Source organism: Colletotrichum orchidophilum (genome assembly GCF_001831195.1).
Source record: "Colletotrichum orchidophilum strain IMI 309357 chromosome Unknown Scaffold_81.1, whole genome shotgun sequence".
In the NCBI taxonomy this organism is placed as follows: Eukaryota; Fungi; Ascomycota; class Sordariomycetes; order Glomerellales; family Glomerellaceae; genus Colletotrichum; species Colletotrichum orchidophilum.
The window spans coordinates 140,366-156,121 of NW_019173037.1; the positions used below are offsets into that span (position 1 = coordinate 140,366).

The 15,756-nt window shown below is 55.9% G+C and overlaps 5 protein-coding genes across 5 annotated transcripts; 2 read left to right on the plus strand and 3 right to left on the minus strand.

The window, feature by feature from the left end:
- Nucleotides 1–1,328: 1,328 nt before the first annotated feature.
- On the minus strand, nt 1,329–5,667 carry CORC01_09153 (uncharacterized protein; the record flags this gene model as incomplete). Its single annotated transcript, XM_022620782.1, has 3 exons — nt 1,329–2,429; nt 2,480–5,486; nt 5,606–5,667. 3 exons carry the CDS (start codon nt 5,665–5,667, stop codon nt 1,329–1,331), a joined length of 4,170 nt encoding a protein of 1,389 aa, XP_022472724.1.
- A 2,650-nt stretch (nt 5,668–8,317) lies between these two features.
- CORC01_09154 (uncharacterized protein) lies at nt 8,318–8,770 on the plus strand (the record flags this gene model as incomplete). Its single annotated transcript, XM_022620783.1, has 1 exon — nt 8,318–8,770. The coding sequence occupies one exon, from the start codon at nt 8,318–8,320 to the stop codon at nt 8,768–8,770; it is 453 nt and encodes a 150-aa protein (XP_022472725.1).
- A 1,369-nt stretch (nt 8,771–10,139) lies between these two features.
- CORC01_09155 (uncharacterized protein) lies at nt 10,140–10,487 on the minus strand (the record flags this gene model as incomplete). Its single annotated transcript, XM_022620784.1, has 1 exon — nt 10,140–10,487. One exon carries the CDS (start codon nt 10,485–10,487, stop codon nt 10,140–10,142), a length of 348 nt encoding a protein of 115 aa, XP_022472726.1.
- Nucleotides 10,488–11,641: 1,154 nt separating this feature from the next.
- On the plus strand, nt 11,642–13,229 carry CORC01_09156 (integral peroxisomal membrane peroxin; the record flags this gene model as incomplete). The annotated part of the gene is made up of 2 exons (XM_022620785.1): nt 11,642–11,859; nt 11,945–13,229. 2 exons carry the CDS (start codon nt 11,642–11,644, stop codon nt 13,227–13,229), a joined length of 1,503 nt encoding a protein of 500 aa, XP_022472727.1.
- Nucleotides 13,230–13,940: 711 nt separating this feature from the next.
- Nucleotides 13,941–15,679, minus strand: CORC01_09157 (polyprenyl synthetase; the record flags this gene model as incomplete). The annotated part of the gene is made up of 2 exons (XM_022620786.1): nt 13,941–15,509; nt 15,572–15,679. The coding sequence occupies 2 exons, from the start codon at nt 15,677–15,679 to the stop codon at nt 13,941–13,943; spliced, it is 1,677 nt and encodes a 558-aa protein (XP_022472728.1).
- Nucleotides 15,680–15,756: the final 77 nt, after the last annotated feature.

The following is a 15,756-nucleotide window of genomic DNA, read 5'->3' on the forward strand; positions in this document are numbered from 1 at the left end:
CGCTCGGTCCGTAGAATCCTTCTGCCTTTCGGAAGAGAGAGATTCCATCGATGGGCTGACCTGCCAGCGCTGCAGCACGCCTTGCTCCTTTCTCGCCACCTCCCAGCCCTAGCTGAACGACCTCGACATTAACATCATGAGATACCCCCCCCCCCCGGGTCCCAGAGAATCTATTTTACCTTGTTTAACATCACATCTCGTCACAATACATCAAATTACATCACATTCCACTCCCTATACACACACACACATACACACATATCCGAGTCACCAAACACGGTTCAGACCCCCCAGATAACCACCAAGGCTGTGGGCTGTATTTCTGCCTCCTTCCCCCCTCAGCCTCTCCGTCCATTAGGCTACCAATCGTGAAGTTTCTCTGGTTTTGCAACATGCACATTTCTATTAATTCTAATTCTTGTAAGCCTTCGAGGCCAGAGTTACGCGGTCTCTGTCCTTGGGGTTCTCGTTTCCGTTCGTTGTCCTAAGCCACCCCAACCTTCCACTGTCAACCACATCGGAAGATTGCAGACAATGTAAGACAGCTAGGCCCTCCATCGTTACCTTTACCCATCTTACCCATGATCACTTTCTGGTGTGATATGATGATTCACAATGAGCTCCTCCGGCGCCGCCTCGGCACTCCCCAAACCACCTCTCATGGCACACCAACCCACCTCCCCGCCGAAATGCACCATTTCATCATGTACAGCGACCATTTATTTCAAGGCCATTCGTCATTATTAAAATACATATATTGCCTCCGTTTCTATCTCGCAGGTGGCAGGCGACAGTACCCTAACTCCAGGTCGCATACAGTTGGCCTGGTCTCGTCCGCCTTGACCAGGGATTCGGCGGATAGACCCGTACCGTATCACTCACACCAGGAGCTTTACTCCCCTCCCCCCCCACTCTGTGCAAGTTTAGACTCACATCTGCATGTGTGCTTAGGTATATAAGTGTAAAACCGGAGTTAGGTGGGAGAAAAAGAAAATGATGTGTTTTAATGACAAAGACAGGGCTTCAGTCGGCAACCCCCGACTGCGCACTCGTCATGAAGAAAACGGCCCTGTGCCATGCCCAAATTTGACTCCTTTCCTCCCGGTTGTGACTTTTTCGTCCTGGGTATTGCGTCACTCCATTCAAACGTGGTCATGGCGCAACAACACGTTCGCTGTTCGTAAGGGATGTAGCGCAAAAGGGGGAATAAAAAACAACAACAGCAATCAACTACCCAATGTTTCATAAACCATCTCTAGCAAGCGCTTCGATGCGTCTATTCGTCTTCTTTATGTGCGACTACCATGCGATCACCCAGAGGGCGCCGCTCACAAACCCCTCCGACTCATAGCCGCGGTGGCTCCGGCTGAGGCCAAATCTTGTTTGGCGCTGACGCTCCTAATTGCCGCGCGTGGAAGACTACTGGTGCCGACGGTGACACCCCCCTGACCTGTGCTAGTGCGTTTGGCTGTGGCAACGTGAACAGTTCCGCTAGTCGCTACAGAGGGTCTGCGAGAAGATGCTGTTGACACGGGCTTGTGAGGACTCGCACCGCTGACTTCTCTCGATCGAATGCCGCCCTTGAGCCCGGAGGCGGGAGGTTCGGGAAGGGGCCGTGGCGCGGTAACGGTGTGGCGCTTCACCGGAGACGCATCACGTGCCGTCGGAACTCGGGGTAGAGGAGCGTTCATCTTCTTGCCACTGACAAACTCGTGGTGGATGGCTTCCTCAGGCTTGAGACGCCTGTCAGGATCCCACCGCAGACATCTCGCGAGGAAGTCCAGGAATGCCTCATCGTCACACTTGAGAGCCTGTTGCAGTGTCTTGGAACTGGGGCGGCGCCTTCTGCCCTTGGAGGACACGGTCAGGCGTGGCTTGCCCATAGAGTCGAAGAAGAGCTTCTTCCGGGTGCTCTTCTCGATGAGATGCTTCTCTGGCGGGCCAAAGACCTCCATAATGCAGGCAAGTTGCTCCTGCTCGTTTTCACCAGGGAAGATCGGTACTCCCGTGTAGAGCTCGGCGAGAATGCATCCGAGACTCCACATGTCGATGGGCATGCCGTAGGTCATGCCCAAGATAACCTCGGGCGATCGGTAAAATCGTGACTGGATATAAGTGTACACCTTTTCATTCTCGAAACAACTTGAGCCGAAGTCAATGACTTTGATCTCCGAATGCATCGGGTGTCGAAGCAGAATATTTTCGGGCTTAAGATCACAGTGAATGACCTTGTGCTGCTTCAGAAGATTCAGGGAGCTCAGCATCTGCTTGGTGAACCGCCGAATGAGTTTGAGTGAGAATCCGCGGAAAGCGTTCGCTTTGATGAATTCGTAGAGGTTCATGTCTAGAAGCTCTGTAGAAATGCACAAATGTCCCCGGAAATAGAAGCTGTGAGTAAAGTTGACCATGCTGTGCCGGTTTTTGGGGTCCTGGAACCAAAGTTAGCCGGAGCGCTACATCAATGGTCGTGATCACCTACCCATTCGCGAAGCTTCTGCAGAATGTTGACTTCTACAAGAGCTTGCTGATGGAACCTCTTCTTGTTGCGGATAATCTTGACAGCGACGAGCACACCAGTTTTGTGGTCAATGCACCGTACAACTTGACCGAAACTTCCCTTGCCTAGCACGTCAATGATCTCGTATCGGTACGAAAGATGGTCTCCCGGAACGATAGTGTAGTCTCCACGTTCATCGTCGTAACCAAAGTTGGGGACTTCGGATTGAAGATCCCCCACCACCTTGCGAGCATTCTGCGTGCCGCAAAAGTAAATGTCGTTGTAGTCAACAATTTCACCACGCTCGTAAATGTTGAGCATGGCAATTCGAATAGCTTCCTGAGCACCAACCCTCTCCTTTGGCGTCGCGCGTTTCCGGAGTGCGTCGAGGGTCCTAGCCGCGATCTCCGTCTCTTTCCGTCTCGAGCCCATCTTTTTCATCTCCTCCTCGGCAACTAGGTCGTCCTTGTCGAGCTCAGCAGTCCACGGGTCATGATGACGCATGGTTGTTGCCGAAGCCTTAGGGCGTAGAATCTTTTGCATCACAGATGGGTTGTGGGGATCGTTGACAGTCTTGGGGACAGAGGCTGAAGTCCAGTTCTCACTCTTAGTTCTGTCATGGCCCAGGCTTGCTGCCGAGCTCTTTCTCCTCCTTGATTCGAGGTACGAGTTGTTCGCCTTGACTGACGGGCTCGGGCTGTTCTTGGCTGAGCTCAGATTGCCGACTGTTGCGGAAATGGGCAACCGCGGCGGTGGCATCTGCTCCTTACTAATGCTGCGTTCAACAGTCTTTTCCGAAGTGCCAGCTTTCGAATCGGTCTTAGAGGTATTACGTTTCCACGACAAGCTCAACTTCCTACGTAAAGAGCTCATTGAGGACGGAGTGGGTGGTTCTTCCGGATCGGAGATTGGCGGCGTGGGTGACTTTGCTTTCACAGGCCGCTGGGCACGAGGGCCAGAGGGCTTCTGCGGCGGCTTCACTTCGAGTGGTTCCGTAATATTCCCAAGGTCACCGGTCTGTGACCTTTTCAAGAAAGCGGGATCCGCGCCGGGCTTAGGCACGGAGGAGGACAGGAACGGAGACACGCTGGGCTTCCTAGTCGCTTTATAAGGTACCGGTATCGGCACTCCCGCGAAAGATTCGGACGAGCTTGTGCCGTCTGCGCCGGATGCACTGTCAATCCGGGAGTGGTGTACAGTGCTGCTGCTTCGCAAATTGGGAAAGTCAGACTTATCGTCCTGCCGATTCCTTGAGAAAAAGGAGCTTTTTGACGCGGTCATGGGGGTGGTTGGCGTTTTTGCGATGATACGCGAGGGAGGTGGGCTTAGGTTTCTGTCGGATCCATCTTGGCCCAAAGCTGCAATCTTCGCGGTCGTCGATGGGTTCAGCGGGCCGACAGTAATTGGGGGCAGCCGCACGGGTGGAGGGTTCTTTCTCGATTGGGTAGCGTTCCCCTTCTTGTCAGCATCCAAGGGGGCTGCATTCGTCGACTTCCGGGTACTAGCTTTTGGTGCAACCTTGACAGCAGGTTCGGGGAGCGATGGTATGGAGAAGCTACCAGTCGAGTTGCTGTTGATGCTGCTAGCATCGGCTGCAAGATTGACTTTGCGCTTGTCCAAAAACGATGCCTCGGTGGCCGACTGCTGTGGTGATTCGTACGCTTTCGGAATAGCAGGTACAGGTGGAACGTCCTCCTCGTCATCGGCGGAATGGGAGTTATGGTTATGCGGGTTCGACGACTTGGGTGCGGGTAGCCGCGACGTAGCTCCTCCAGCGACAGGCGCTCGAGGTTGAATTGAGCCTGTTGAGGTTCTCACTGTATTAAAACTGTTTGTTGAGGTGATGGAGAGGCCGGAGCTGTATGATTTTCTATTGATGTCCGGGGTTGTTCGGGAAGATGATGGCGTTGCAGATGTCTTCCGCGGTATCATTGATGGAGATCTAGAGTGCTCTCGATGCTCGAGCGGCGGTGGTGGCGGCGCGTTGGCCGCCTGGTTGAGACTCGGAGTCTGGTGCATGGACATGCGCTTCAATCTTCGCGTGTCCGTAGGACTGATGGTCCTGGCACCAAGTCCGCTTGCGTGTGATGCATGCTGCCCCCCGGGCATCATAGATTGCCTTTTTGACTGGGCCGAACCGTTATTATTCCCTTTGCTACCGCCTCGAGGGGATCTCGGAGAAATCGTCGAAAGACGGGTATTATCTGGCGTTGATAAGTTGGCAGTGTTTGATCGGGGAAGTGGCTGGTGCATCGATTTGGCTTTCGTCGCTCTGCTGTTGGCAAGATTCCGCGGAGTCTCGAATCCCATGCCGGCACCGGCATCCACCGAGGTCCGAGAGAAATCCGTTCCACTGCCAGCGGTGCCCATCAGGCTCGGTCTTCTACGTTGAGCAGTGTTACTGCCAAAGTCCGTTTCGATGACGCCAGGGCCGATGGATTTCCTCGGGGGCTTCGCGATGTTGGTGTTTGATACTGGCGGGTAGTGGCTTTGTCGTCGAGACCTCGCTGCGGAAGGGCCCGTTGACACATCTGCAGCGGACGAAGGCCCAGAAGCGATGGATGAGATGCTTGGCTGCCTGCTGGACGTGCTAGGTCTTCTCAGGATTGAACCAGATCTCCCCGGACGAGTGACGGGAGGTGGGATTCCAACGCGCGCAGACGCGCCATTCTGGGATATATTTGAGACCCCGCCCATCTTGTCGGTCATGCTCCCCGAGTCCAGAATACCACCTTGACCGGTCGGTTTCGGGAATTGGGTCAATTTGAAGTCGTGCGAGGCAGACTCGAGACTGCTCTGGAGGTCGTCGAAGCTGACCGAGGGTAAAAAATCATAAGAAGGTGTCGAGTCTCCTACTTCGTTCGCGGCGCCATTCCGACCAAAAGAAAAAAGAGGGTGGTTATTGGGTGAAGATGCACTGAGCATTGGACCGCCGGCGAGTGAGCCCTTTGAGGGAGAGTCGGTTTGCGAGTCTGGGATTCCCCTATTACTGCAGCTTTCATCGGGTCAGCTCTCTGTACTTGTCCAGGGATGCATGGGTCAGGCACAACAAAGCGGCGTGAACCGCAATGAAGGATGAGGGTAAAAGGGGGGGGGCGGTTGACATACAATCTGGTCGGGGACTGGTTCGCCGGTCGTGGGCCAGCAGGTATTCTATGCTCCCTTATCATGTGTACGCGGTGCAACGGCCAGCGCGCAGATCATGCGAGCGTTGGACGTGATGTACGTGAAGGCGAGAGCGGTGGAATGTTTCGAGGGTGGATAACGTCGAATCAAGTCGATATTGTCGACACAACGGCGCTGGAGGTCGAATTCGCGATGCGAGTAAGCTCAGTCCTGTCAGGGAGCTGAGGGTATTGGAGGAGCTACCTCATTCCGGGACAAGACAGGACGACAAAGGGCGAATGAATGAGGGTCGGCGGTGTTTGGGCGACAGAAGGGACAGGATTGAAGATGCGAGGATTGGCGTTGGTCGAAAGGAGGCGGGCACGGGAGGCGTAACCACCAAACTCGGCCTACGGTGAGGTAGGAGTGAGGTTGGAGAGGGCCGGTGCAGAGACGAGTAGGAAGACAACGACTGCGACTGGGCCGGGCTCTCTCTCTGTCTCTCTCTCTGGCTGTGTCTACTGGTTGTTTTTGTTCGAGAAAGAAGGACCCGCCGCTTAGGTTGTCAGTGTGGTGGTAGGCGGGCAGGTCACGACCAGGGTGGTGGAGCGTGCAGTGGATGGATGGAGCACTAGGGAGAGCACTGGAGCCTCTTGAGTTTTTTGTCTTTTTTCCTCGTCGTTTCCCGACCCCCGTCAAAAGGGTACGAAGATGCGAATGGGAGGCGTGCAGCCGTGTGGAGGAGAGGCGGGCAGAAAGTGGACTTGTCATTTGAGGTAAACGGCAGCGGCAGCGGCAGAATGAGAGCAGGTACCTCCTGGCTAACTTAGTCTGAACGGGGATTCTAGAGTGCGAGGTCAGGCAGAGAGTCCGCAAGTTTGAAGTACCTTACGACGCAGAGGCACGAGATGCCCAAGGTGAGGTACCTCAGCTTACTTACCTTGCGGCAGCTATGTTAGGTAAGGCACATTGGCTAATCAACCACCCGACACATTCAGTCATCCCGTCCCGTCAGGTCGTCAGTCACCTAAGTACCTTACGCAAATACCTATCAACGAAGCCAAAGTGTCTAAGAGGGTGGTGGCCGCGACGGCCTCGGGACCATTCTCTGAGAATCTGCCATGCGCGGCGCGCCTCACGACTGCTGGTACCTGTAAGTGAGAGGGGAGTCCAGGGAGTTAATCCGTAAGGCAAGGAACTATTCAGGAACACACACTACTTTGCATGCACTACTCCGTGCAGCTGCAGCAGCCAGCAGGTCGGCCCTTTCTAGCGGCTTAGGCAAGCCGCAAATGACGGGGGGGAAACATCCACCCAAGTCGAAATGGGGGGGCCTGGAGGAGAAAAACAAAATGTGGCGGCAGGTGATGATAGAGTCCCTGGGCCAAGGGCCATGGTGCCCGCCCATGAGTGTGAGCGAAAAAAAAGGGTGGTGGTCGGTGCAGTGCCCGCCGGCCCCGCACCCACATTTTGGCAAGAGAGAACGAAAGGGAGGTCGGGGACCGCTCTACTAACAGGGATCACCTGTTGATTGCACGAATTGCGCCAGTTCCTGGTCAGTGAGATAATTAGATACCTTGGGGCACGAGTAGATTAGGTACATACCTAGGTACCTTGCATTGCAATTTGCCTACCTGCAAAAGGAACAGATGCTTTGTAACTCGAAGTTACGAAAGAGTGCTGTGTAAGGTACCTGCGGTAGGAGCAGCGTCTCTCCTTCTCCTTGGGTTGGGACTCTCGCCAACTCGCATCTAGAGAGGCAAGAACAACAATATCTCAGATAGCCAGTTCCTATATTGCCTTTCCTTATCTCGACTTACCCTACCTTACCCTGCCTTACACTACCTTACCTTATCCGTACCTTACCTTACTTTACCTTACGGAGTGCTTCGTACCCATGGCAGCGGGGTTCGTACCTCACACCGCATTCCCGTGGAAGGAACTCTCAAAACCGTCAGGTCGGTGTGATCAAATGGAACCCGTTAAGTCTAATAGCGCGCTTTGCGCCCCCTCCTATTCCCCTCTCCTCGGGCCCTTGATCAAATGGCCGCTAAAAACCCTCGACAAGATGAGGTAAATCTTGTGGTCTGGGCGGATACCAACCTTGGGACCCCGAATCCATCGCATCTCTCCAGATCGTATTCTCCCATGTAGCAATCCGGCACCATTTCCATCCATCAACCAACCGACCAACGTCTGCGGCGTGCCCTAACATATCCTCCCGGTGTCCATACGCATCCACGCCATCTACCGATATTCCAAACAGACTCGGACCCTGGCCGTTGGAGCGCCATCTGCGGCGAAAGGTTCTCTCATTTACCCAAGATTCTGCTGTCCACCATTACAAATATACAAACATAAAGTAGACATAACCTACCTCACCTCTACGCAGAGACAACAACACTCCAGTTGACCTTGCCCTGCGTATGAGAAGCCGGCCACCAGCATCAATTGGTATCGCATCTCGTCCCCTCCGATGCGGGTTGGTTAGGTATCAACTCTATCTACTCTTTCCGTATAACCGAACAAGCGCGACTCGCCCAGGTCCCTGCGAGCCAGTCCGAGTTAGTTTCGGGCTGCTGCAGCCGTCACACGTGTGTGCTTCGCGGGCATGCCTCAGTGTCAGCACCATTCGCTTTGTAGCATCTGATCTTGTCGGTCTCTACAATTCGTTCTAAACTTTGCCGCGACTCGTTCTAAATTGAGGGGCAACCAATGATTGGGGAGAGCTTTCCGCGGTTGCCAAGCTCGTTGCTATTCGACGCGTCTTTCGTTTCCGCTTGGGGCCAATTGGGACACTGCCGCGCCCTCCGTCACGGTGCAGCAGCAGCTCCCAGAGTGTGCGTCCCTGCGTCACCGTGGGCCGTCTGTTGTCCTCGTCACCGCATCAACCAAGAGGAAGACCCTGGGAAGATTTGCATGGGGCGGACGGGTCAACTTGTCAAGTGTCTCAACGCCCAAAAGCAAAATGTCCATCTGTCCAGTGGAAATTGGGGGTTCTGTGGCAAGCCGCAAAACGGTCTGCTAGCCAGGGATCCGGATGCATGGGGGTCCCGCGATATGCAATCTGCAATCCTCCTCTCCGCTGCCCGACCTTGGAGGAACACACCCGTCGGTATTCAACCACAGCCAACCAACCCGTTCCCCGTGCAGACGCCCGTCACGTAATCTGTCCGCTGTGTTGCTTTGCCGAGGATCGCAGAAAGCTCACATCTCGTTTCCTGGGACGACCATCGATGAGCCAAGTGTTTACGGAAGTCAGCAGGGGTTCTCGCAACATCCAGATGCCTTCTTGTGCTACATACCTGGTCTACATCCTACAGCAGTCGACGTGGACTCTCAGCACTCGCGCATAACTGTCACCGGCTGACAATGGCATACAGAAACGACCAGGGATTGGCTGTAGGTATATCTGGACCCGAGCGGTGGCTTGTCTCACGTAATGGATTGATGGTTTTCTTTTCCAACCAACGGTACGAATACTTGTCACTTGTCATCCGGAACAATTGGCTGACCTAGCAGCCCAGCCCGATGAAGGTCACTGACAACTACATTCGCCGTGCGTTTGTGGACATCAGTTAAGCCATTAAAAATTGCGCCATGCTACAAGGCCGGTCGACCACTGAATAGATATCTGACTGACTCTACATGGACTCTGTTGACCTGCAGTTCAAAGCAGTCGGAGCAAGCTCAGTTGCGGTCGGCTATAGGCCTATCAAAGGACTAGTGGACACTCGTTTGAAGGGACATCGATACAAAATCGATACAAAACCGCATCGCCTAAGTTTCTGATACAGACCATCATTTCGTGGGATATTGTTTTGCCAAGGCCAATGACCAATCACAGACCACGATTCCCGGCGCTGTGCGTTTGTTTTCTTAACAAGGTACTGCTATAGCCCTAGAATACACCGCCTGCCTCATCGTCTCGCAGAAGCGGGGCTCAGCAGGCTTCTGTTCCGAACTCCCTCCACCTGCAATGCGAACTATCACATTTGAGACCTACATATCCGTACATGGCAGGGCAGCGCGTCTTTCAAAAGCTCAACACCAAGTCGCTATATGCGGCATTCGGAAGGTTTGATGACTCGAGCGGGCAGACCCAATCGGCGATCTAGCCGCAATTCGCATTTGAATCGCCTCGCCTGAGCTATAGAATAAGGTTCCATCGAATTAGTCAACCTTCAATGGAGCATCATCAAGCCTCGAAGCAGCCCGCTAGACCGGCGCCGGTGTCGAAGTCTGAATGGCAAAGGTGGCTTCTCAAGATTTTAAATCAGTCATATCGAGAGAAACTCCTGACAAGCTCGCTCATCCTTACGAGTCGCTAACCGGATCGTTGATTTGCTTCCTTTTAGCCAGGGGAAACACTAGTCCTCTGGCGCCATTCAACTCCGAGCCCGGGTTGCTTCGAGTGCCCAGCTTCTGCCGCTAGAGTCCCAACAGACGCGCATCATCCTATCCCGCCCTCGTGTGCGGATACATATTGGCGGAGTAGGCTGGTCACCGCACCGCCGTTGCACTTAGGGGCACCTGCTTACTGACACCACTCTGAAGCCCAACCTTGCCTTGGTAGACTTGGACTAGCATGCGATGGCAGAGACAAGAGAGGGCCCGAGCAGGCCAGGGGACGCCTCCTTTTCTTTCTGACACGGACTCCGGATGGCGCTCTCTGTCCTATTCCGTCCGTCCTTCCCGTTTTCCGTCCTCCCGGGCCTGCCTGTGTCCTAGGCGGCGTCCGCAACGCAGTCTTCTTGCTCTCCTTTCTAAAAACTGCAAACATACTCCGTACACGTGGACTGATAATTCGGGAAGCACTGACCAACGCAGATGGCCAAAGTTGTTTGGCGCGATCTCCCAACCCGTTTCCCGTTTCCCGTTTCATGGGGGCTCCGTCTTGTTTGGTGATCCATTGCCGCCCGCCTTCCTACGGGATTCGCAAATCCATCCAACGTTGGGGGGGGTCTTTTTTGAGTTGAGTACGTGTGAGATGAGTTGACATTAAATTCAGCCAAAGTTTCGTGCGAGGATGCTGGCATGGCTGGCAACCTCTACAGACGGGATATTTACTTCCTGGCTTCGGAAGCCGAAACAGCCGGCCAGAATTGCAGGAAGTTAGACTTATCCATTGCCATAGTAATCGCTATAGTATACTTCGTCTCTCTCTTTTTGGTGTGTTCAGATGGCACCGAGATAGTGCTTCTCTGTAGACGGGTCAATCCAACATTCTACCTAGACATCCTCTGCGCCGTCTCTCTAGAAGTTCAGATATCGTGGGTTATCTTACTTCTTACTAGACCCGCTTCGTCCGTACAGTGTCGGTTTCCAGGCGTTTGGTCATCCGCTTCCCGGAGACGATTGCGGGTACGGGGGAGACGCACGCCATTTGCTGGGTTACTCGCCGCTGGATCGTATCGCACACAGCAGACAATGTAAACAAGTCGAAGAGGATCTTCCATCCCTGTGTGAGATCACTTCGAGTGTGCATTGTTGTGGTGGTAGGGGAGGGATGGCCGACATGTCCCGTGTGGCAAATGCCGACTGGGGCATGTGATGTCCAGCCACTGCAACTCGGCTGCCACGGGCGGGCTCTGCGGTCTGCTGGCATCGGGGCCGGGTTCCCCACGCTGCGGCCCAAATCACATGCAGCTTGGGGGGGAGGGGGTAAGCTTCCGCCGGTCCAGCCGGGCAGCCCCAATGACATTCACTACACCTTTGTATCTATGCGATTTTAACTTCAAACGTCTCTCACAGGCTGCGCTCATATCAAAGGTAGTGAGCTTGACCGCGCTTAGCTACCCACGCGGAAGAGAAAGACATATCGCGCCACCTCTGTCTCGTCTCATCACCTTACCTTTTCAGCGAAGCGCATCGCATGCTCAGCAGCACTGCCGGGCGGCTGTCCGCCAAATCATGACGTGACCTCCCCAAGACGTCAACCCGCCAGCAAACCATACTACCGCCGGCGCATGCCGCTCATCTGGTCGCACCCTCCATCACCACCACCACCACCATATTCTCGGGGCCAAGCTACGGACCATGGATGCGTATACGGCCGACCTATTCATATCCCGCGACGATGCCTCCGATCATCAGGCGCAGGCCCAGCCGCCTCCGACGGCCGTGGTCGACGATTGGCCGCACGATTCCGACGTAAGCGAGGGCACCCCCTCCCAGAAATCGCCCTCCGGCCTGCGCTCGCGCATCGCAAACAATCTCGGCAAGAAGACGAGCATCCAAGATCGCCTAGTTGAGAGGTGAGTTGGTTGCCAAGCTACAATGATAACAACAGCAGATGTCTCTGCTGGGAAAAACTAGACACTCACTAACGGTCGACAACAGGCTGCTCCAACAGGTCATCCCCGAGAGCTCCGATGGCATCACCAGCGGCGGCGACGACGCCCTCGCCCCGGGCTTCTCCCCGGACAAGACGAGCACCTTTTCCGAGCGGCCCAACTTCAACATCACCGCAATGTCCAACAACTTCCGGCGCTTCAACGCCCGCATCGGCGTCGTCTTCAAGTTCCAGGCCCGCGTCGTCCGCCTCCTCAGCTGGCGCCGCCCGACCCACACCCTCTCCCTCCTCGCCGTCTACACTTTTGTCTGCCTGGACCCCTACCTCTTGACCGTCGTTCCGCTTGCCGGCTTCCTCCTCGCCGTCTTCATCCCCTCCTTCCTCGCCCGCCACCCAGCCCCGCCCTCCGGTACCCTCTCCTCGGAGCAGTCCGTCGGCTACTCCCCCAAGGGCCCGCCCTTGGCCCCGGCCCGGACCGTGAAGCCCGTCAAGGAGCTCAGCAAGGACTTCTTCCGCAACATGCGCGACCTCCAAAACTCAATGGACGACTTTTGCGTCGCCCACGACGGCGTCGTCAGCACCGTCCTCCCCATCACAAACTTCTCCAACGAGGCCCTCTCCTCGGCCCTCTTCCTCGCCCTCACCCTCACCACCGTCCTCATGACCACCTTTGCCTCCCTCCTCCCCTGGCGCCTCATCGCCCTGCTCGCGGGCTGGGCCGCCATCCTCTCGGGCCACCCCGCCATCGCACCTTTACTCACGCACACCCACGACACCCACGTCGCCCCGCGCGAGGCCCACGCCCGCTCCAGCGTCGATGCCTGGATCGCGGGCGACATCATACTCGACTCGGCGCCCGAGACCCGCGAGGTGGAAATCTTTGAGCTTCAACGCGCCTCCCACGACGAGTGGGAACCCTGGCTCTTCTCCCCTTCTCCGTACGACCCGCTTTCCCAACCCCGCATCGCCGGCGAGCGGCCCCGCGGCACGCGCTTCTTTGAGGACGTGCTGCCACCCGACGGGTGGGCTTGGTCCGAGAAGAAGTGGGCGCTGGATCTGTGGAGCAGGGAGTGGGTGGAGGAGCGCATCATTACGGGCGTCGAGGTTGAGACGGAGGGGGAGCGGTGGGTGTATGACATGTATGATGAGAATGGCGGCGGCGGCTTTGGGGTGGTAGACTCGCCGACAACGGGGAAGGGCAAGGCGAGGGTTCCTCCTGGGCCGACGCCGAGCTGGGAGGAGGGCGAGGACGGGACGGGACGGAGGGGGGAGTGGAGGCGGCGAAGGTGGGTTAGGCTTGTGAAGAGGAGAGCTACGATGAGTACGGCTTGAAAGGGGGGAGTGTTGGGAAGGATGGTTTTTGTATAGTATGGTAATGATGAATGACATGATATTCGTGGGCCACTTGCTTCTACTTTAATTAAACCAATGATGTTGTGTCACGGCAGAGAAAAGATTCCAGCAGGTAGCTCGATTCATGGACAAGACAGTCTACGGACCCCCCTTCCCAAGGCTGATCATCTTAACACGGGGATAATGGACCACGTATCACACGGACGCTAGCCACATCTTTTGAAGTTGCGGATCATCATCTTGCCTGTAGTTTATCTACGACTTCGTTGCCAGCCCAGCCAAGAAACCTGAATGGGACGTCCATATGCGTGGATCGATTTGGTCAGGAGTTCCTCTCCCCCGTTTCGCTTCGCTTCTCCTTCTCTGCCTTTTCTCAGACCAAGTCTAAATGCAGCCCGTCCGGCGTGCCAGCCGTTAAAAAAAACGTTCCACCAAAGCCCAACCAATACCAACTGGAAAAGAATACGGCAGAGGAGATTCCCTCGTTCCGTTTCTCGGACCAGGCGGGCATCCATCGATATGTCCCGTGACTTTGAACGTAAAGGTATCCCGTTCCGCTAATCCAAGCGTCCCTCGGATAGAATCCACTAATCCCCCCTTCCATATCACGTCGATTTATGTTGGAATACGATATCCCGCCACCGCGAGAAGAGAAAAAAGTGAAGAATCAACAGAGCAACCTTCATCAAATCATGAAGCCGTATTCTGATCCGCAAGGACCATCTTGTCAAGAATCTTGTGCACGCCCTTGGTCAACCCGCGGCCCTCGTCAATATCGTCAGCAATCGTGCGCGCGCGGGCAATCAGCACGCCGACGACCTGCTTGGTATACTCGAAGCTGCCAGTGCTCTCCATGCGCGCGACGGCGAAGCGCTTGACTTCGACGTCGTTCGTCTTTTGTCCGAGGATGTTGATGAGCTGCAGGTTGGACGGGTCGGAGCGGATGCTGTGGATGATGGGGAAGCTGAACTTGCCCTCGGTCAGGTCCTCGCACATGCCTTTATTGTCCGAGTACTCCTTGCTCGAGAGGTTCATGTAGTCGTCGCGGATCTGGAAAATGAGGCCCATGAGGTTGACGAGCTCGGAGCAGTCCGTCAGGCTGCGGGACTCGGCCTGCATGAGCTTGACGCCCAGGCGGAAGAGGCCGCCCGTCTTGTTGCCAACCATTTCGAGGTAGTCCTCTTCGGTGGGACAGGTGAGGGTGTCGCGCCAAAAGAGGTCCATTCCTTGGCCGCGGTGGAGGTGGACGAGCTCTTCGGCGAAGATGGAAATAGTTTTGGGGTTCTTGAGGCGCTGGAGCTCCTGGAGGGCGCAAAAGTAAATGTAGTTTGCCGAGTTAATGGTCTGGGCGACGCCAAAGATGTTGTGGGCGACGGGGAGGCCGCGGCGGAGGGAGGACGAGTCCTCGACGTCGTCGATGAGGAGGGAGGCCGTGTGCAGCATGCCGACGACGTTTGTGATAACGTCGATGCTGTCCTGGGGCACCTCGAGCCAGACGTTGAAGGCCTGGATGAGCTGGGCGCGAAAGTCCTTGCCCGGGTGGGTGTAGAGGTAGTCAAAGGGGCCGGTGATGACCTTGTCCTTCTCCTCGGGCCAGGTTTTGCGAGTGAAGTTCAGGTCAGAGGTCGCGTAGCGCGAAGGGTCCGGGGGCGGGGGAGGCTGCATCGTGAGGGTAAAGGAGGTGGCTAGGTTGTTCCCTAGGGAGGGACGGCGAGACCGACGGGAGGAGTGCGAGAGCGAGTGCTTGTGAGCGTGGGAATGGCCGTGACCGTGGCCGTGACCGTTGTTGGTGTTGGTGTAGTTGGCGCGGGAGAGCCAGTCGGTCTCGGGGACGGTACGGAGGGGCGCTTTCGAGGTCGCGGGCATGGGCGCGGCCGCGTGGGCGGAGAGGGAGACGGGGGCGGCGGCGGCGGACTGGTGGCCGATGGACGATTTGCGCGAGGGGATGTGATTTGGCGGGGAATGAGGAAACGTGGAGGAGGGGTTGTTATTTGTAGGATCTGAGGACTTGTCGGCGGCTTTGTCTAAAGGAGAAGAGGACGGCGAGGACGCCCACGGGTTCTTAGGCACCATTGCGAAAGGGAGCCTTCTCCAATGGTCCGGCTGCCAGGGGAAGAAGCGTGGCTTCTTATGGATGTCTGGTAGGGAGGACCTGGTCTCACCACCACCAGCAGAAGCTACAGCTGCGGGAGCTCCAGCTGTTGGCTCAAGCTCAACAGAGCTCGCGTGGGTTGGGAATGCGGCGTGGTGGAGCTCTGGCTGGTGGGTTGTGGTAGAATCGGTCAGCTGGCGCCGCTGCTGTAAGCCCGTGTAAACGTCACCACTTGCTCAGCCAAGGTGAAGTTCTGCCTGGGGGGGGAGGCATGGTGAATTGGTGTGGGAGCGGATAGGATAGGACCGGCTTTGCGGCAGGCAGTCGATTGCCGCATATGCGAGTGCTTTTCTGCCTGTGTCTGTATTGGTTCATTGACCACGTGCATGTGCTGCCTTTCGGCGGGGAACAAAA